The 22,464-nt window shown below is 28.5% G+C and overlaps 2 protein-coding genes and 1 non-coding gene across 3 annotated transcripts; all 3 read left to right on the top strand.

Moving 5' to 3' along the window:
• The first annotated feature begins 13,830 nt into the window (after positions 1-13,830).
• Positions 13,831-18,746, top strand: FASS (tonneau 2 (TON2)). The gene is made up of 12 exons (XM_088502052.1): positions 13,831-14,239; positions 14,397-14,488; positions 14,763-14,825; positions 14,920-15,018; positions 15,435-15,593; positions 16,152-16,223; positions 16,366-16,498; positions 16,605-16,669; positions 16,910-16,985; positions 17,209-17,310; positions 17,601-17,793; positions 18,172-18,746. Exons 1-12 carry the CDS (start codon positions 14,101-14,103, stop codon positions 18,407-18,409), a joined length of 1,431 nt encoding a protein of 476 aa, XP_088358178.1. The 5' UTR covers positions 13,831-14,100; the 3' UTR covers positions 18,410-18,746.
• LOC148578744 (small nucleolar RNA snoR104) lies at positions 17,970-18,087 on the top strand. Its single transcript, XR_015904283.1, has one exon. It is a non-coding gene; the product is annotated as a small nucleolar RNA snoR104 (small nucleolar RNA).
• A 359-nt stretch (positions 18,747-19,105) lies between the features above and the next one.
• LOC148578743 (transcription termination factor MTERF15, mitochondrial-like) lies at positions 19,106-20,914 on the top strand. Its single transcript, XM_088502051.1, has one exon. It carries the CDS (start codon positions 19,313-19,315, stop codon positions 20,471-20,473), a length of 1,161 nt encoding a protein of 386 aa, XP_088358177.1. The 5' UTR covers positions 19,106-19,312; the 3' UTR covers positions 20,474-20,914.
• Positions 20,915-22,464: the final 1,550 nt, after the last annotated feature.

Raw genomic sequence — 22,464 nt, 5'->3', positions numbered from 1 at the left:
ATGGCGATGGCGGCAGACGAATAGAGAGAAAGAGGGAGTCGCGGCTAACGGAGGGGAGAGGAGGAACGAGTTGGTTTCAATGAGAGGGAGAGGAGGTGGCGACAGGAGAGGCAGGCGGCGGGGAAAGGAGGCCGTTAGAGAGAGAAAGGGATAAGGGAAGTTAGAGAGAGAGAGAGAGAGAAAGAGAGAGAGGAAATTTTGAAATGAAAGGGGAGAGGGTTCGCGCTTTGAATTTTAGGATTCGTTATCATTAGATTTATCGGCGGATAAATCCGACAGTAACTCATTGCGGGTCACCAAATGCAACGTTTCACTAAAATGAATTTTTTTACGGTAAATTTCACGCTAAATTTCGTGTCTATTTTCTCTCCAAGTATTACTGGCGAATTTATTGTCGAAAACGGAAATCCACCTGTAACAATTTGACCAAACGAATTTCATATCAAAACTATCCATAAATCCGTCGGTAAAGCTGACGATAATATGCGACGCTAAATCCGACAGTACTCAATGTTTTTCTTGTAGCGACTATTTAAATGTGAGAAATTTTTTTTCTTTTAAAAATAGAATTCATTTTTATTTAAGATTCAATTCTATGATTTAGAATGACTTTATCGTATTAATAGAATGAAATTTAATTCTTTAGTTTATAATAATTTTTATGAGTTAAAAAACAAATTCTTTTATAATTTTGTCCTTGAAAAATTATTTTATTAAACATTCATTTTTTTTAAAATATATAAATAGAAATATTTTTTATATTTGATATATTGAGTTTGTTTAATGTAAGAATTGATTTTAAAATTAGATTTCTTTTGGTCTGATTTGTAAACGAAGAAAAAATAAAAATTAGAATTCTCAAAGAAATTAAATTTAAGTCATTCTCTTTTATTTGTTTCAAAACAAAAAAAAAAAGAATTCTTTTAATTTATAAATTTTTAAACAAATTCTAAATAAACTTAAGTCACAATAAATTAGTTTTTAATCTGAGTAAAAAAATATCGTAAAAAAAAAAATTTACTAATACTCTTAAATTACTACGTACATCTCATTAACTAAAATTAAGCCAATCAATTGCATAATTATTAACTGGCACATACTTATTATACTTACGGTGGGTATATAATTTCGAGCACATTTAAAAAGTATCCTTAAATTTAATATGATATAATTATATCCTCTATAATAATCATCATATCCACTCCACCTAATTAATTTTAGTATACATGATCCTAAATTTGATTTGTGGCAAAATGATCATGGCAGTTGACCATGGTCATAGCTGATTAGTATGCTAATTAAAGTGGCTTGTTATGATTATATATCTGCAGGTTCAGGTAAGCGTGCAAGGCAACATTATTAAACTTAAGCTCTTATGTAGCGTTTGTTTTGAGGTACTGAGACAGAGACTGAGTATTAAAATTTTTGTCATTGTCTTTAAAATTTCAGTATTTCAGTACCTCTAAAAAGTAGAGACATAGGGGATTGAAATTTTTAGAGATAGAGACTGAAACTTTAATAATATTTTATACCTAAAATACTTTCATTTCAATTAATTAATTCCAATTTTACCCTTTGTGCAAATTAAATTAGAGTTTCATTCTTGTTTCAATTCCTGTCTCTCATTTTACACCAAACAAAATACTGAGATTTATTTCAATCTCTGTCTCTTAGTCTCTGTCTCTCAGTCTCAGTTTTTCTGTCTCTGTCTCTCCACCAAACGCTACCTTATATAATATTATAGGTGTAAGTGTATGTACCTGTTTACGTCACGGTAATACTATAGAAAAAAAAATTAATTTATTTTATTTAGTATTTATTGATTATTAATAAATATTAAATAAAATAAATTTAAAAGTTTTGATTGATCTTTTATTACTTTTTAAATATTATTGATGACGCCATGTGTTAATATAATGCGGTCCCCCATGCCAAAAACACATATAAATTAGAAAAACATTTTATTTTATTGTGTCTGTCTAGAAATATAGTTGGTTAATCTATACAGTGAAAACTGAGTGTGGACCTTATGTATGTAAACATTTAATACAAAGAATTCTAATTTTGGTTACTGAGTTCTGAAATTGCATTATTATAAGGAAGCACACTACTGAGACTAAAATAAATATGCTATTTTCGTTGTGCTTTGAAGTTTGGACATGTCAACTTTGTAGTGGTTTGTGTTGGAAGGAAGACCAAGATAATAAGGAACGACAGGGACAAATCAAAACATGATTGTACTCTTTATCTTTTATCACAGTAAAAATATTTAGGTGTTTGCTATGATGTCTAAAAGATATGAGAAAATATTTAGTTTGGTCTTTAAAGTTACACTCGAGTCTTAATTTAGTCTTTGAAGTTTTAATTGCTTCAATTTAGTCCTTGAGCTTTTTAAATTTTAATCACGTTAGTCCCTACAGTAGTTTTCGTCACATAATCAATTGAAAAGTTTGGGAACTAAATTGAGGCAATTAAAATTTTAAGGACTAAATTGAGGTTCGAGTGTAACTTTAGAAACCAAATTAAGTATCAGGTCTAAAAGATATTGTCTAATTGCTAAAATAAGTTAAATAATTAATTTTAAATTTAAAAGATAAAAATTAAAAAATTTTAAATATTTTAAAGTTATTATAAAAAATAATTTAGACAAAAATTAGACACCAAATAAAAGACACCATAAAATTGACCAAATATTTAATTATTTTTTGACGAATATGTAATATACAATGCCAATAAACTATATTTTAAATGGCATAATCTCTCCATATGTATAGTACATAATAAGTTTGTGTTTTGCTGAACTATATGTTAATCTTTAATTTTTATAAATACCTTATTAAAATTGACTTTTAAAATATGGTTTTTCTTAATAATTTTGTTAATTCATGTCTTAAAAATACATCTTAAAAATATTATAAAATTTTTTTTTGTTAAAAGTTATTAAAATTAAATATTTTTTACATTTCTGGTATATTAAATACATAAAAAATTCAATTTTTTTTTATTATTATACTCTTAAAACGTGTGTTTAGTGCATAAGATAGTTAACTCTTTTTTTTAAAATAATAACATTTATGTTTGGTAAATTAAATTAAAAGTAAATTTTAATAAATAAAAATAATAATTATATTTAATAAAATAATTTTTAAAATTTAAAATGATCATAATAAATATAAATAAAGAAAAAATTTTGACCGTAAATAAAATTTGATATCAATACTTAATTAATTAATTAAAGGTAAATATGAATATTTATTAATATACATGAATTATATTATATTTTTTAAATTTTATTAAGTACAAATTAATTTTAAAAAATATATCTTTATATGCTTTTAATAATATTCTTAGACTTTTAAAATTATGAATACAAAAACGTGATCTTTGTAATTTACCAAATATAAAATATGATATTTATATTTTAAAAAAATACAAATATTTTTTAAATTTTTTTTATCAAATTAAGTCTAAATAGCCTTACTATGAATGTTAACTCCTAGTTGAATAATGACACAAAATTCTACATATATAAAAGTACATTCATGTTCTTCCTCCGAGTAAAATTGACTTTGAGGTAAATCACCTTTGAGCAAATTCCAAAAAAAAATATGATAATGAGAGGGGTCATTTTCCAAAAGCCATCAGAAAAAGGCTCTAGTCAAAAGGGCAATGGAAAAGTTTAAATAAAGGAACCTTTGCAATTAGAGTTGGATTAAACTGCCCCACAAAGCTAAATGCATAATGGGGATTATTTTTAAGGAAAGTATATATATAATTTTGGTCCCTTTGATTGGTCTGAAATCACATGCCTATAATGTAGCTTTGGAAATAGCAAAAAACACTAATCATAATTAGTCAAGCCGTTTTGTTGTTTGTAAGCATATTTCCTAGTGCCACACAAGTAAATTTGACTAGGTATTATTGGGTGTTTTTGTTTTAACTTTTTAAAATAAGAATTTAGCTAACATGGCTAGAAAAGATATATATTATAGTTATAAATTAATAGTTTGTAAAGGTTTAATATTTTTTATTAATGATAATTTTAACATGTATGTTTAAGATATATATTTAGTTATAGAATTTTAAAATAAAATATATTTTAAATAAATAAAAAAAACAGTTTTCAATTTTTTCGTTGCTGACATAATATTTTTTTATATCAATTTTCAGTTTGCTTTTAATTATATAAACAAATCAAGTTGTAAAATCATATTTAAAAATAAGAAATAAAAAACAAGCACACACATATAAACATGGCATATATAAATATATTGTTTCAGAGAAAATTTGACTTCTAATTAACAACACTATTTGAGAGACTAAATTTAATTATACTGAAAGAATTGAGTAGTGATTATTTGTTATTTTAAAGATTTTAATGCATATAAAGTAGATACATCAAAATATAGTTTCTATATTAGATATATTAAAATTTTGAATATAGAAAGAATGATAAATTATTAAACTAAAATTTAATCATTAAATTAATTATTATATATTATTTAATTTATTTTTAATATATATTTTAATATATATTTTATATAAATAATTAATTTAATAGTTAATTTCTAGTATAAAATCATCGCAAAATTAAATTTCTATCCCCTAATAGACAATGCTTGTAAAATCGCTGAAATTTTATTTTACGACAATTAAAAATCGCCATAAGTTCCTAAAAAAATCGCTGCTAATTGACGTGTCGCTCACTCTCTTGTAGTTAATATATATATATATATGCTTGAATAATTTAATTTAACAGGTATATAATAAATTTAATATAATTTTTTCACCGACTAAAACCTTTTTTTTCTTCTGGGAGAGAGAGTCTTGGTCCCACCAAACTCCATAAACAATGCAAGTGAAAAGCATTCGAATGAGAAATGTCGCATGCATAATATAGAAACTGCATTTGTTCTATGAACCAAAAACAAAAATTGCACGCATTTGTTTAGAATTAATCATTTGTTTTCTCTAAGTATTGATTGGTTTTGAATCCAAGAACTTTGACTCTTCCACTAAAGATTTCAAGTAGCAGAAAGTCACTATGTTAGCTCCATTTGGGCCCCATTTTCAATGGGTTAAATATAAGATGCCAATAACGATATCATTAACAACAAATTAAACAATTAATTTGGATAAGTCGAGTGGTCAGCTCATTCGTCCGTTTAAATAAATGTTAGAGATTTAGATTTAGTTTTATGCATACAATAATCTATTGGTCAACCACAAACCTTTAAACAAGCTTCAATTTCACGATAAATTAATCATTAACCTATCAAATAAAAAATATCATAGACAACAATAAAAACAAAAACAACAAATTAAACAAAAAATGGGCATAATGTGAGTTTTTTTTTCCTCTTTCTTTTCATTTTGATTTTTAATTTGGAGGAGGAGTAAGTAATTCAATTGTAATTTAAAATTGTTATTTGCACACGCTAAAAATGACTACTTTATTCCTAATTGTATTACTACTATCAAATTAAGTTACCATATTAATATAAATAATTAATTTTTAAATTTATTATTTAAAAAATTATCTAAACACATCAATTTTATTGACGATTGTACAAAATTTTAGTATATAAAAATTAAATTATTTAATTACATTACATAAAATAATGTAATATTCCTTTGATAGGTCAATGCAAGGAGAAATGAAATTTTTAGTTGTGATATGAGTAATGGAAAATTAGACAGATATTGTCATACAAATAATTATGGTCAATTAAAAAAGAAAAATATATATCAAGAAATCAATTTTTTTTTTACATTTAAACCAATACTAGTAATTTTTTTTATACTAAAAATAGTAGTCTCTTAATTTTTTTTAATTAAAAATAGGATGTATTATTTATTTTATTTTTTTTATATATGGAATGTTTTGGAACCTATATCAGCATTTAGAAATAAGAAAGGTTAGTCAAAGGCACATCTCAAAAGATGTGACTTTGAAGTTGGGTTGGCAAAGTAGTAGATTTTGACAAGGCAAATTAGATATATCCCTAAAAGTAGATGTGTTTCTTCCATAATGGCCAGACAACACCACAAAGAAATTAAGATAGCTCTTATGAGTTATGATCTCTACCCTTCTCTCTCTCTTTCTCAAGGCCAAGTTATGTTTTTTTTTTTTTTTTATTATTGTACATTGTATCTTTTAACTCAATTGATTAAGAACTAATTTATTACAAATTTGAGTTTTATTTAACAGTTTATCATTGACTAATAGATTGTTATATGCACAAAACGAGATTCAAACCACAACACTTACTTAATCGGACGAATAAGTTTACCATTCGGCTAATCTAAAATAATTTAACTGTTTAAGTCAAAGTTATGTTAATATATGTTGTAGTATAAATCATTATTTTTTATTTGGATTTAAGGGCACATGATAAATTTATCACTAATAAAAAATTTTAAATATTTTTATTTAATAAATATAAAATAAATACTTTAAAAATTTAAATTTTTTTTATATTTTTAATACAAAAATTTTATTTTATAATCTTGACGTAATACATAAATCCTTTTTATTTTATTTTATCTAAGTTGGTGTTTAGCATGTAACTTTTATGATCAGAATGGAATTTTGCACATTCTCCAAAACTGGCACACACTTTTTAGCTGTTGTTAAAGGTCGTCCGGGATTTAGGGAGAAAAGATAAGCATGTTTTTTAGGAGGGGATTTTGACGGAAATTAGACACTAATTATAATCAAAGTGTTTGTGTGACTAATGTTTTGGTAAGCACTTTATTAATTAGTTAACTTCATACTAGATCGTCCCATGTTACCTTTTTTGCTTAACCTTATATTATATATTTTACGAGTATACAATAAATTATTACTAATAAAAATTTTTATAAATGTTTTATTTCAATAAATATATTAAAATTTTAAGTTTTACATAATTTATATAATTTTTTAATTAATAATTTTAATATACATATAGTTAAATCGTATATATATCACCTTAGTTTTGTCCTTTCCGTCGCAATCAAAGGTTCACAAAACAAGATGATGTTTTTTGTTTTAATTAATTAATTAATTATTATTAGTATTTAATTAATTAATAGTATCTTCTTTTCTAAAGTTTGCTGTGTCTGCGTTCGTGACCATCACAATGGTACCTGGCGCTGGCAGTGACATTATATTATTATGATTCATGAATTATTATTGCTTTGGTCAAAGTGGTATGATAAGAGCCATGTGATTAGTCACAAATATAGACAACTTTTTTTTTTTTTTCAATAAAATTAAATAATATACAAATTTTTTATCCTTTTGAAATACTTTTTTTTGTTTTATAAAATTTTGCTTTTAATTTTGATTTAGTAAAATTAAAATAAGATGGAAACTCAGATGCAGTCGACTTCACGTAAAATTGATAGATGAGAGTCGTTAGATAGTTTGATTGATTTGACTAAATTTTCATCTAATGACTCTCAGCTATTAACTTCACGTAAAGTCGACTGCACCTGAGTTTTCACCTTAAAATAATTTATTTTAAGTACTGATTGATAAATTAAATATTGACATAATACGTTTTGTTAAATTAGTGTTTCAGTTTATCACAACATAATTTAACCTGTTATTTTTAACAGAACAAACTAATCATAGAGATTAAAACTAACATTTTTTAAATCTTATTAGACCGAAAAAAAATTATAAAAAAAAATAAAGATAGAAAATGAGTATTTTATAAAAAACGAAACTTATTTAAGCCACTTTAATTTTATTGGGTGTTCATATATATATATATATATATATATATATATATATATGGCTAGTTTTTTAAAAATTAATTATTACTATTCTCATATCTTTCGTCATGTTTACAAAAAAGATAAATCGACGATCTTTTCACGACGAATTTCTTAAGAACGAGATCTTTGACAATAAACGCTCGAATTGAATTTCTTCGAGAATAATAAGCTCTTAATTTGTATTCAATAATAATAATTGAGTTTGCAAAACATATTTTATACATGAGAATATATAGAGTACTAGTTAAGAACAACAACTTGTCAATAAAAGAAATTAAAATAATGTTTAAAAAAAAGTGATGAACAAGACTTGACAATTATGTGATTATAGCAGTAAGGATTGTTTTTGTTACAACATAGATGTGGATCTATAGTTGGTATTGAAGATGGTTTATTTTTTTATTTTTTATTTTTATTGACGAGAAAACAAAAAATATCAGCTACCTATATATAGTAGGAAAAAAGCAAATATAAAGAAACTTTAGGTTTAGGCAGATGTAGTCAAAAGCATGCAGGGTGTATATACAGTAGAAGATCGATTTTATTATATTGGATCTGGATTCATGAAAAATTTCACTCAACATAACTATATATAGCCTTGCATTTTCTTCAACACATGTGGAATAGGGATGAACACAAATTAATTAATTAAGAGAAAATTTCGCTCTCTTTTTTTAGAGATGTTAAAATGATATTCTTCTTCCTTCTATTTGTAAAACATATATTTTTTTTTCTTATAACTTTTAAAAAGCCTCATTTTTAATCCATTTTAAATTTTTTGTGTTAACTAATGTTAACTTTCTCTATTTTTCAAAAAAAATAATTTGTTTTTTACAAAAATATCCTTTAATAAAAATTTTATTTTTTTGGTCATTAAATTTTGCATATCAAAATATTCTTTAATAAATTATTTTTTTATTAATTAAATTATATTTTTATCAAAATAATTTTTTAAAAAATTTAATATTTAAATTTTTTTTAAAATCCACTTCAATAATTTTTTAATTATTAAATTATGATTTTACCAAAATTTTCATTAATAATTATTTTTATATTTTATTATTAATTTTCCGATATCAATATATATTATTTTAACATTAAATAAAAAAATTTTACCACTGTTATAATATGCATAAGAATTAATATATATTGATATTGAAAAATTAATAGTAAAATATAAAAATAATTGTTAGCAAAAAATTTTGATAAAAAGATAATTTAATAATTAAAAAATTATTGAAGGATATCTTAGAAAAAATAATTTAATTATTAAATTTTTTAAAAAATATTTTGATAAAATATAATTTAATCAATAAAAAATAATTTATTAAAGAGTATTTTAGTAAGTAAAATTTAATGACAAAAAATAAAATTTTTGTTAAAGGATATTTTTATAAAAAAATTTATTTATTTTTAAAAATGAATAAAGTTAATATTAGTTAATACAAAAAATTTAAAATAGATTAAAAAAAGAATTTTTAAAAATTATAAAAAGAGAAAAAATATATTTTATAAATAAAAAAAATATCATTTTAACATCTCTTAAAAGAGAAAAGTAAAATTTTTCATTAATTAATTAAACAACGTTATATCACTACCATTTTATTAACTGTTATTGTGTATGAGTATAATAATGAATATATTAACATTATTGATTAGTTATATTTTTTGGAATCATTTTCATGATTACTAAATTAATATCCATTTACAACTGGTCTCAACGGATCAATACTTTGATATGACATTGTCCTTGTACAAGGAAACAATGATACGAGAAGAAGTATGTTGTTGAATTAAGCAAAGTATTAAATAAATACATAGTCCATTTGACTTTCTATTAATTACTTGCCTGGTATAACTCTAAATTAGTAAGAACATTTATCTCTCAATCAAAAATATATTTGTATACTAAAATTAGTTACTAAAATTAGTTAGTAATGTATTTTTATATAAGGTGAATTCTATCCAACTCCCTCTAAAATAACATGTAAGTTACCCTTCATGATGTGTCACATTTTAATTGGTCATTACTTAACTATAGTTGGGTTATTTTGTAATTTATTATTTGAGATGGGTAATTGTATAATTTCTTAAAATATTAAAATTCTACCCCATTAATTGATGGTGAATTCTACCCAACCCCCTCTAAAATAACATGTAAGTTACCCTTCATGATGTGTCACATTTTAATTGGTCATTACTTAACTATAGTTGGGTTATTTTGTAATTTATTATTTGAGATGGGTAATTGTATAATTTCTTAAAATATTAAAATTCTACCCCATTAATTAAAGCACGTTTTCACGCAATCTCTTTCTACAGTGCATCATTTCTTAACGGGTCGTTGAATTCCCATGGCTCGTAACTTCCCTGTTCTTCCCAGTATAGCCAACGCGGACTTCATTGCTATCTCTTGTTCTCTCACTCAATCCCCCCCCTTTTTTTTTTTTTTTTTTTTTTTGCCATGAATCACTCTTTACCAATATCAACATCATTAATGGTTAGTTCGGTTATTAAATTTTTTCATTAAAAATATATATATTTATTTAATTACAAGATGGAATATATATTCATATTTAAAATATAATATAATAAAATAAATCTATTTAAAATACTTAAAAGTATAATTAAAATCATGAATATATAAATATAATAATAAAATTTATACTCTAAACAAGTAAACATATTTTTTATCATACATAAATTGTTTAAAAAATAAATATATTATTAAAATTAATAATACAAATTTAAAATAATAAAATCCAATTTTTTACTGTATTTGTTATAATATTTTTATTCTTTTAATTTACAATTTATTAGTACTTTATTATTTAATTAATGATTAAACAAATTATTTTTATAAAAAATTATGTTTTGTATTATCTTATAGAAGAGACCAATATATTAGTTTAAAAAATAAAGTAAAATGAAATTTTAAATAAAAAATATTTAATATTAAAATTTTTAAATATAAAAATAATTTGTATAAATATTTAAAAGATAAATATAAAATATATGCATAAAATAAATAAAACAGATAAAATAGAAGTACTCATAAGAAATAAATAATTATTTTTGTCTCCTTTATTTATTTTAAACATGTATTTTATATTTATATCCTGAATATCTATATAATTTGCTTTTGTATTTAAAAATTTTAATATTAACTATTTTTTATTTAAAATATCATTTTTACATTAATTTTTAAATTGGTATATTGGTCTCTTCTTTAAGATTATACAAAAAATATTTCTCATGAAAATAATTTGTTTAATCATTAATTAAATAATAAAATATTAATAAATTAAAAATTAAAAGAATAAAAATACTATAAAAATTACTTGTAAGAAAGTTGAATTTTATCATTTTAAATTTGTGTTATTAATTTTAACAATTTATATTTTTTTTAAATAATTTATGTATGATAAAAGATATGTTTACTTGTTTAGAGTACAAATTTTATTATTATATTTGTATATTCCTGATTTTAATTATACTTTTAAGTACTCTTAATAGATTTATTTTATTATATTATATTATATTTTACATATGAATATATATTCCATATATTATTTTTAATGAAAAAAATTTAATAACCAAACTAACCATTAATTATATTGGTAAGGAATGATCCATGGTAAAAAAAAAAAAAAGAGATTGAGTGAGAGGACATGAGATAGCAATGAAGTCGGTGCTGACTATACTGGGAAGAACGAAGAAGTTACAAGCCATGAAAATTCAACGACTCGTTAAGGAAGGATGCACTGTAGAAAGAGATTGCGTGAGAACGTGCTTCAATTAATGGGGTAGAATTTTAATATTTTAAGAAATTATACAATTACCCATCTCAAATAATAAATTATAAAATAACCCAACTATAGTTAAGTAATGACCAATTAAAATATGACACATCATGAAGGATAACTTACATGTTATTTTAGAGGGGGTTGGGTAGAATTCACCTTTATATAAATATATGTATATGTATATTTTAATTTATTTTTAATATATATTTATATCAACATATATTTTATACTAATCACTGATTTTGATTACACATGTAGTATAATCAATTTTTAAATACCTTAATAATTTATCTAATTATATTAGTTGTACACTAAAATCAATTATTAAAATTAATAACTAATATAAAATATATATATTAAAATAAAAAATATATATTAAAAATAAATTAAATTATACATATATTTTGTATAAATAAATAATAATTTTATATTAATAACTAATTTTAATATATAAATAGTATTTCTACCATTTATCAGATATTAATAATTAATAACATCTCAATCCTTTCTTATAAATAGGAAAATATCTTTTAAAATAAAAAAATTAATAAAACAATAAAAAAAAGAGAATAATTATATATAATTGAATTTGTAATTTTATGGCTATATATATATATTCAAGGTTAGTCTTTGTTTCTTTGTGTTACCACTGCATGCTAACTCAAGGTGAAATTCATGTATTGATAATATATATACGTGGATACTCATATACAATTATATTCATGTGAAGTTGGTAGTTAAAAATTATTAAATAATAAATTAAATATATCAAATTTTTTAATGATTTTAAACTAATAACTTCACATAAAAATACAAATGCATGAGTTTTAATTTCACCGTTTATTTATTTATTTTCGTTTGATGTGTAGGGTACGGACGTGCGTGGTAGTGAGGAAGATGAATATCCGGCGCGCAATCTGATTGGTACAGTGCAGTAGTTTAATCTGCAGGATCAAGATCGAATATGAAATGATGATCATGATGGCAAACAGTGAAACCGAATCTTCATTACCGATTCAGATCAGATACAAGAATGCATGCATGTTAGTCGTACTGTCGTACACCATTCTCCATATCTTCTTACAAATTCAGTGCTGCATAGTGAATAATTATTAAGAAATATTATTTGTACACTAAAATTAGTCACTAATATATTTATGTATAAATATATATGGTTTAATTTATTTTCATAATATATTTATATTTCAGCATGTATTTTATATTGGTGACTAATTTTAGTGTACACGTAGCATAACACATAATTATTTGGTGTATAATAAATCGGTTATGTTATGTGTACACTAAAATTAGCCACCAAGTCAACTATCAATATAAAATACATATTGAGATTTAAATACATATTGAAAATAAATTAAACCACATATATTTATACATAAATATATTAATAACTAATTTTAGTGACTAATTTTAATATACCAATAGCATTTTTGATAATAAATAAGACTGTAATCTTCAAGTGGAGATTCACACTAGTTCAATTGTCTACCCTTTTGGTAGCAGCCATGCAGATTCAAGATGAGAATGACTATTCTTTTAATATTTTTTTCTTTAAATTGATGTTGTAAAATGTAACATAGGAGAGAGGATCAATTCTCCATCTAACATTTATCTAAATAACAAGAGTAAATATTTAAATTGATCTTCAAAAAAACTTTAAATTAGATTCCAAAAAAAAAATTATTTTTAAAAAATTAGAATCTAGATTAATCTCTTTGTTTTTTTTAAAAAAATTAGTTTATCTTATAATATTTTTTAAAAATTTATTTTTCTAATACTTATATTAAAAATTTAATTAAAAGAAATGGAATGAAAAAAATTAATCTATCAAAAGAGTGTAATTTTAAAAAATTTTACAGAGAATAAATTGTTTTCTTTTTCTGGTTGACTGGTCAAAAATTAATCTATCATAGATCTGAGCTCCATTTAAAAATCTGTAGCTCGCAAATAAATTATTTCATTCATTTGGCGAAATTTGAGTATTCTGAGCTGACTCAACCCACCTTAAAACCAAAGCACCTATTTGTTTTTGGTCATGCAAAGTAACCAATTTGAAATTACAAAAAGAGTCAAGGAGAAATGGCTCTAAAGACATACTCATGGGCCATGGCATTCCAGTGGTCCAATCAACACCGTTAACTGTTTGAAGGAAACGTGGGCCATATATGCTTCTGAGCCCAATAAACCATGGCCCAAAAAGAGCGTCAGTGTTTTATTCTGTTCGTAATAATGACATCATAAACTAGTTTTAGTAAAAAAACCTCAATATTGCATGGTCTGTTGAAGAAAAAGCTCGGTTTAGAAAAGGGTTTAAAAAGTTTTTAATTGACGTCAAAACTGGTTTACGAGGATAATCAATCAAATTAATACGGTGATGATGATTATGTTTATGTAGCTGAAAAGGAACCGAAGGAATAACTAATAAGAGGGCTTTTGTGGTAAAACTTGTAACGTCGGTGGTTGAGTTTAGATCAGGTCAGATCAGATCGGAGCAGAGTGTCCCTCCGCCATGTACAGCGGCTCCAGCGACGGCGAAGCCCATGACCCCCCTCAGAGGAAAATCCCTCCCGCTTCCTCCATGTTATGGGTCCGTAACCTTCGCCGTTTCATCGGATCCGGTGCCGGCCTCGGATCCGAAGCCTTGATGGGTTCGCATTCCTTTATTTTTTTCCATTAAGCTTTTCAGTGAAGAATTTCATTCTGTTCTCTCAATCTCTTTGTTCGATTCAGCAATTAATTCGAATTGTATTGGAATTTGGAACTATGGTTTCACTTAATCTGTAACCCTAACTTGCTCTTTTTCAGAGCTTGAAACGAAGAGGATTTTGCTCGACATTTTCAAAGAAAAGCAGAAGAAAAGCGCGGAAGCTGGTACGATTCCAAGTTTCTACAAGAAGGCATGTGAAATCGTTACTTTTTCTTACTTCATTCTAGTATAATAGTATTTTTTGTTGTTGAGTTTAAAATTTATATATAATACTCGTACCCTGGTATGTAGAGTAGCTCTTACATGTTGTATCTCATCATAGAGTCATAGGTAATTTTATCTTCGTTAACAGATTATATAGGATAGCTGGATAGGCATAGATGTTTCAACTCTGGAGTTTGATTAACTTGGCATTTGTTTAAAGCCTCAATATGATTCTTGAAAATTTATGTGTCTTCATGCAGAAACCCGAAGAAGGATCAATCAGTCATAGAGTACAGCGATTGGCAAAGTACAGGTTTCTGAAGGTATCATTTTCTGGTTAACCTATTCATTGGTTGTATCTGCTTAAACTTGTGATACTTTTCTCAGTTGGTGACATTCTCCCTGTTTACTGAACAGAAACAATCAGATCTTTTACTGAATGCTGATGATTTGGACGCAATGTGGGTTTGCTTAAGAGAAAATTGTGTAATAGATGATGCTACTGGCGCTGAGAAGGTGCACCACTTTCCCATCTGCCTTTGCTTCCCCATTTCTTAAATTTTATTATATTTACACCTGGGTTTATCCTCTGGGAATAGGGCAGTACGATAAATCCTTAGAGCCACCACTATTTCTTTTAGAGTAGGATGAGTTTAACTGGTCCCTCCATCCATGGTTATATAAAAAAGATTAATGATAAAACTTTTAACATCTGCCATTACATATGTTTTTTGCCTGTTTCATAGAAACAATGTCAACATACTTTTTCTTGTTACATTTGCCATATAACACTTGTTGACACTTATTGTTAAGCTCAAACTTGGACTTTACTTTTCATGGATGATGCCTTTCCTTGAATTGTTTTTTGAGTTCTTTGTCTTTGTACTGTTTTTTTACAGCAATCCTGATGAATATTTCAATTTGTTTGGTAGATGAATTATGAAGACTTTTGCCACATAGCCTCTGTATGTACAGAACAAATTGGTCCAAAATGCCGACGCTTTTTTAGCCCTTCAAACTTCATGAAGTTTGAGAAGGATGAACAAGGAAGAATTGCCATTTTACCCTTTTACCTTTATGTGATGCGTACAGTACGTCACCAGTCAACTTATATTATTTCATTGGCATTTTTGTTTCATCATTGTTAATTCTTAAATGGGTAAAGTATATTTTTTATCCCTGAAGTTTGGCAAAAGTTTCAAAAATACTCCTAAGTTTTATTTTGTTTTAATTTTGTCCCTAAAGTTTTCGATTTGCATCAAATATACCCTCAACGGCTAAATTTTCAAAAAATTTAAGACTAATCTAACAATAATACATGAAAATTATACTTGATTTGTTTGTATTGAGGGTTGTTCTTATGATATTGTTGTTGAATTAATCTTAAATTTTTTGAAAAATTAGCTGTCAGGGGTATATTTGATGCAAATCGAAAACTTTTAGAACAAAAATTGAAACAAAATAAAACTTAGGGATATTTTTGAAACTTTTGTCAAACTTCAGGGACAAAAAGTATACTTTACCCTTCTTAAATAGATATGTGGCATGGGTTTTTCTTTCTTTCTTAACAGTTGTTTTTCTTTTGTTTGCTTGTACCTTGAATCTATCTGATGTCTAATGATTGCTACCTAATCGTTATGGCTATTCAGGTTTCTCTTACACAGGCAAGAATAGATATGAGTGAACTCGATGAGGACTCTGATGGTTTCCTTCAGCCACATGTATGGATTCTTATTGTTATTGGGTTTCCTATTTAGTGTGCTCTTCATGTGCTTAACATGAAGATGAGAAGCAATGAGTTTGAACAGTTTCTTATATAAGATGATTAGGTTAACCTTGAATGTCATTTACTATTCTCTACAGGAAATGGAGGCATATATACGAGGTCTTATCCCCAACTTGGCACAATTACGTGATATGCCAGAAGCCTTTGTTCAAATGTATTGTCGTATTGCTGCACACAAGTTTTTCTTCTTTTGTGATCCTCATAGACGAGGTTTGCATGTCTGACCGACATTTGCCTGATGTATTTTCAACTAATTGCTAACTTTCTTACCCAGTAGTATTTTAGAGCTCTTATATAATGTGTTTCCCTTAAACAGGAAAAGCTTGCATCAAGAAAGTGTTGCTTAGTAATTGTCTCCAAGAACTAATGGAGCTTCACCAGGTAGATTGCATGAGAAGTTCTTAGTTTCCATTTCTGTTAGAACCAAACCACTTAATGTTCATTTCATGTTCTTTCTTTCTCTTTCTTGCTGTTTCATTTTCACTGTACCATCTGGTGCACTTCTTTTTATACGTTCACCCTCATGATTGGTTCACCCTTATAATAAATTTCTGAGCTGTAATTTGGTCAATTCTGATAGGATTTGATTCAAAGCTTTGACTATGCTTTTATCTGTTTCAGGAAAGTGAAGAAGAAGTCACAGACACAGAACAAGCTGAAAACTGGTTCTCTTTGACTTCTGCTCAACGTATTTGTGGTGGGTTTCTTGTGTAGCTTAGTTCCGACTCGCATCGTGCTCCATTATTCACCTGCGTGGCCTTTCGTGATATTTGCATGCGTAGTCTTTCAAATTTGAAATGTTATGGCCCTATCTAAGGGTTGAATTTCCTGATAAATTAGAGCTGTGAAGAATATAATTTAAGGTTGACATTATTTCAACTTTTTTGTTCCTCGTTTTGGAAAAAAATCTGTATATGCAGATATGTTTCTTGCCCTTGATAAAGATGCAAGTGGGTCATTGAGCAAGCAGGAGCTTCGAGAATATGCAGATGGGACTCTGACAGAGATTTTTATCGAGAGAGGTAAGAAATTGTTTCCATTTGTCAATTGTTATGGTGTAAATTTTTTGGGGGTATTTACCTCGTAGGTTGACATCTATTGACTATTGCATGTAATGTTCAATTGCTCGTTTACTTAAATTTCCTATTGGTAATAAGACACTTGTTGCTCCGCTCCCTTATCTGTTCTCCATGCTACAGTGCATCCTTTTGTTTCCCCCATTTTGATGATTTCACTGTTAGATAGCAACGCCTTTTGGACTCTGTGTTGATGTTTTGTCTCATACTTTTATGTTTAAATTCTTTTCCTACAGTATTCGATGAACATGTTCGCCGAGGAAAGGGTGGTAGTGGAAATGCCCGGGAGATGAGTTTCGAGAGTTTCTTGGACTTTGTTCTGGCTTTAGAAAACAAAGACACTCCAGAGGGGTTGACATACTTATTCCGGTGTCTTGATCTTCAAGGAAGGGGCTACCTAACTACAGCTGATATTCACTCCCTTTTCAGGTAAACTGTCATGCTGTTGCTATACTGTCTATTTAGCATTTACCAATATATCTTTTGCCATTTTCCTTGTACTCTTTGGTCCTACTTTGGCTTGCAATGTTTTCTTTATACAAAGTTTTCAAACTTCTAATATCTACAAGATAATGGTATGTAATGTTAATATTGGAAGAATAGAAGGGGAGCATCCACATGGGGAGATGTTGCCTGATACAATCTTCCTACATTAAACTACTGTTTTTTCCTGCTTGTAGCACTTGAGATGATCCTACAAGTTTCAAATAGACAGTAACAAGTTAGTTAGTAGATGGATCCTAAAGAGATCCGGCATTACTAGAGACAGTTTTTGCCTACTAAAGGGCCCTTTTTATTTATAAACAGGGATGTGCACCATAAATGGATTGAGGGTGGCAACTACGAACTTTGCATCGAAGATGTGAGGGATGAAGTGTGGGATATGGTTAAGCCGGCAGATCCCCTTAAGATTACATTGGCTGATCTACTGGCCTGCAAACAGGGCGGAACCGTGGCCAGCATGCTCATCGATGTGCGCGGTTTCTGGGCTCACGACAACAGAGAAAATCTACTTCAGGAAGAAGAAGAGCCAGAGGAGGAATAACCCATTGTTCATCATGGCACTTGCTAACAGAATATTGCTCGTCTTAATGCCCATTCAACTTAGAATTCTCACAGGATGTAACCAATGCTCGTGTTTTGAGTCATTAGATGTGTATTAGTTTTGCTTCATCTGCATGTTGTGTTATATGTAAAACGTTAAAAGTAGTGTATCTAGCCGCGTGTAGTTCGAACTTTTCCTTTAGCTAAATGCTTGATATGATTATATGTTAATAATGGGCCCGCATGATTAGAAGTTATTGGAGTATCTTTTCTCATAGGAAAAAGAAAGTCTAAACTAATTTTGTGTGAATGGAAGGAGTATCTTTGTTTAAGTGTTATTTAAGTGTGCAATCTTATGAAGATAAAGGCACAACTAGCCACCATTCGAATACAATTGACAATTAATAAACCAGACCGAATTGAAAAGATACCAAAAATTTATGAATCTACAAAAGAAATAGAAATTCTCAGATAGGTTGGTGTAAACTTGCAAAATTTTGTCGATTTTAACAATGATAATTAGTTGAAACAAGTTACAACAGCTTCAACTGACTATATCCTAATTTATTATATATGTAAATTATTTTAAACATTTACTTTACAAAACTATGTAAGATAATTACATAAATAAGAACAAGTGAATTGTTTTAAATATTTACTTCTTAGTTCTCGCTTTTTGAATATCATCACATCATATCACCGAATCACGCGACGGCGTCGTATCACACATAGAGATGCGACAAATCGTAACACTATTCTCCGCGTCACAACCAATCGTTTTTGCTCCCCTCCTAAATCCGAATTTAGGGTTTTCCGGAGGTTTTTGCTCCCGTCCCCTGCAAAATTCAACCTTGTCTCATTTCACTGATTCATCGTCGTCGATCTGTCAGAAAAATTATAACTCATGCGGGGATCTTATAACAAAAACCTGTTCTTGTACCACCTCACTGTCATCACAAGAACCCCATCACCCTCATTTCTGATCCCTTCCCCTTTCCGTGCTCCCAATTACAGCACAGTCACAAAAACCCCGGAAATACAATCCTTTACGGTGAATTACCTCGTCAAAAAGTGTGGGTTCCTCCCAGATTCCGCTCTTCAGGCTTCAAAATACGTCCTCTTTAAGAGTCCCGAGAAACCCGACTCAGTCATCGCACTCTTCAGGAGCTTCGGGTTCTCAGATTTGCAGATTCACAATGTCATTCGGAAATCGCCCAGGGTTCTCGTCAGCAAGCCCAAAGAGACCATCTTGCCCAAGCTCCAGTTCCTCATCTCCAAAGGTTTTTCAAAATCACAACTTGCCCGCATCATCGATCTCAACCCTCTAATCTTGCAAAGAAGCTTAGAGAGACACCTAATCCCCACTTTCGATTTGTTGAACAATTTCCTTCGTTCTGAAGAAAGGACCGTTGCTTCTATTTTACATTCTGTCCAAATTTTAACTTCTTCAACGTCGCATGAAAATCTTAATTTGCTGGTTGATTTAGGGGTCCGTGAGAGAAGCATGGCAAGGCTACTTCACCAATGGCCTTGGTTGCTTCGATTCAATTCTGCAGGCCTTAAGAGTATTGTAGATGAAGTCATTAAAATGGGGGTTGATCCCGCCAAGGCTACTTTTGTTCCTGCATTGTATGCTAAGCTGCTTCCAAAGTCCATGTGGGATAGGAAAGTTAAGTTGTACAAGAGGTTTGGATTAACTGATGACAACATTCGTGAGGCGTTTGTCAAGAACCCTTTCTGTATGCTGAAATCTGTGCAGAAAATTGAGGCCTGCATTGAATTCTTTGTCAAAGAACTCGGTTGGAAGCCCCTTGATGTCACCAATTATCCGCTTCTTCTCTCGCTGAATTTGGAGAAAAGGGTTGTTCCCAGGGCTGCTGTCTTGAAGATTCTTATGGCCAATGGTGTCATTAAGAGTGGTAGGAATTTGTTTGCATACTGTGTTTCGGAAGAGACGTTCTTTAAGAATTATCTGAATCGTGATAAGAATCATGCTCGCGACTTATTGAAGTTGTATCATGAGAAAATGAATCTTCCAGTAATGGATAGTAAATTGATGTCTTGAGCTTTGTGAATACCTTTTTGAATTTCAGTCTAGTTTTCTGAGGTTTCATTTGATAATTTGCATTAATTTTGCCATGAACTGGTTTTTTGATGAATCAGGCAGTAATATCTGTCTGCATACTAGGCTTAGTAGTTAGTTTTAGTGAACTGGGGTTCAGTGTGTGTGAGATGTGGTGCTTTCAGGGTATTCTCTGGGAATGCTTCTAATCCAGCATGCTGAGCTGCCATCTTTTTAATATTTTTTGCAACTGCACGTTGTCTAAGAACCTTGTGGTGATTAGGGAGGACTGAAGATTGTAGTTCACAATTTTATCTTTCAATATTTTCCAGGGGGAGATGAATATAATCCTCTCCACATTTGTCTGTAATTTTGGAACATGATGTGATGCCGTTGATCCTTGCATCAGCAATGAGCCCCAATGTTGATCTTCTTTCCCCTTTATGTTTCTGGTACAAAGTCTTAATGTAATTTTATTCTTGCATAAGTGGTTTTATTGATATTAGTCACCGTTTAAACTAGTTTGAATTATTTGAAGATGTATTCCATTATCTATATAGATTTGAGATAGTAAAATTCAAATGAATTTTTAATTTTTAGGGTAAAAAACTCAAATGAGCCAAGGAGAGCTCATTTTTACGCATATCAGCCAAATCAGAATTTGCTACAACAATCCACCGGATCACATATTTATATAATTCGAATCAATATGAATCGAACTAGTTTTGAACATAATTCGAATTGATTGAATTCGAATTACTCCGTATCACACTTACCACGTAATTCGAATCAAGTTGCAACGAATCATGCTTCGAAATTTGCGAGTAATACGAGTCAAGTTCATTCGAATTATGAAAGAGAAGTTCGAATTCTATTAATTCGAATTACTAGGAGAAGGACACATTTGAGGAGTTCGAATCATATCGATTCGAATTAGTTGATTTTGGCCACACTAAGTAATTCGAATGGACTTATTTCGAATTACAATGGATTCGCCTATATAAAGAGTTCGAACCAAGTTCATTCGAATCACTTTCTCATTCTCACCCCCCAACAAATCCCAGAGAAAACGACCAACATTCGGGCCGAGTTTGACCGGAGCGGCTTATTCAGGCGATGGGGGACGATCCGGAGAGGCTTTATCGTTTGGATGGAGTTGCTCATATTGTCGGGGTGATCAACGACGAGGTTAGTGGTCTCTGATGTTGCGCTTTTCATAGTGTTTTCTGTTATGATAGTGGTTTTATGATAGTGGTTTAGTAAAGTGGTGTGGGCCAGTGATTTTTGTTAATGGTTTTTGATAGTGGGTTATGTTAGTGTTAGCGGTTTAGGATAGTGGTATAGGCAAGTGGTTTTTGTCACCGGTTTTTGTTAGTTGTTTTTGTTAGTGGTTTTTGTTAGTTGTTTTTGTTAGTGGTTTTTGATAGTGGGTTATGTTAGTGTTAGCGGTTTAGGATAGTGGTATAGGCAAGTGGTTTTTGTCACCGGCTTTTGTTAGTTGTTTTTGTTAGTGGTTTTTGTTAATAGTTTTTGATAGTGGGTTATGTTAGTGTTAGCGGTTTAGGATAGTGGTATAGGCAAGTGGTTTTTGTCACCGGTTTTTGTTAGTTGTTTTTGTTAGTGGTTTTTGTTAATGGTTTTTGATAGTGGGTTATGTTAGTGTTAGTGGTTTAGGATAGTGGTATAGGCAAGTGGTTTTTGTCAACGGTTTTTGTTAGTTATTTTTGTTAGCGATTTTTGTTAATGGTTTTTTATAGTGGTTTTAGCGTATGTTAGCGGTTTAGGGAAGTGGTTTATGGTAGATGAATAGGCTACCGGTTTTTTTTAACTTTATTTGTTCTTTATGAAATGAATTGTGTATGTTAGAGGTTTGTGAAAATGTTCTAATTATGCGGTTCATCTACTGTCCAGCCTCGGCGTTGCATATCCAGCGTTAGGCGGCAGCAGGGGATGCGGCTTGATGAGAGGTACGTTCCGTACTTGCAGATGGCCGG

The sequence above is a fragment of the Arachis ipaensis genome, chromosome B1 (genome assembly GCF_059453495.1).
Source record: "Arachis ipaensis isolate K30076 ecotype BB chromosome B1, ASM5945349v1, whole genome shotgun sequence".
NCBI classification, from domain to species: domain Eukaryota; kingdom Viridiplantae; phylum Streptophyta; class Magnoliopsida; order Fabales; family Fabaceae; genus Arachis; species Arachis ipaensis.
This window is presented reverse-complemented; position numbering and strand designations above follow the sequence as displayed.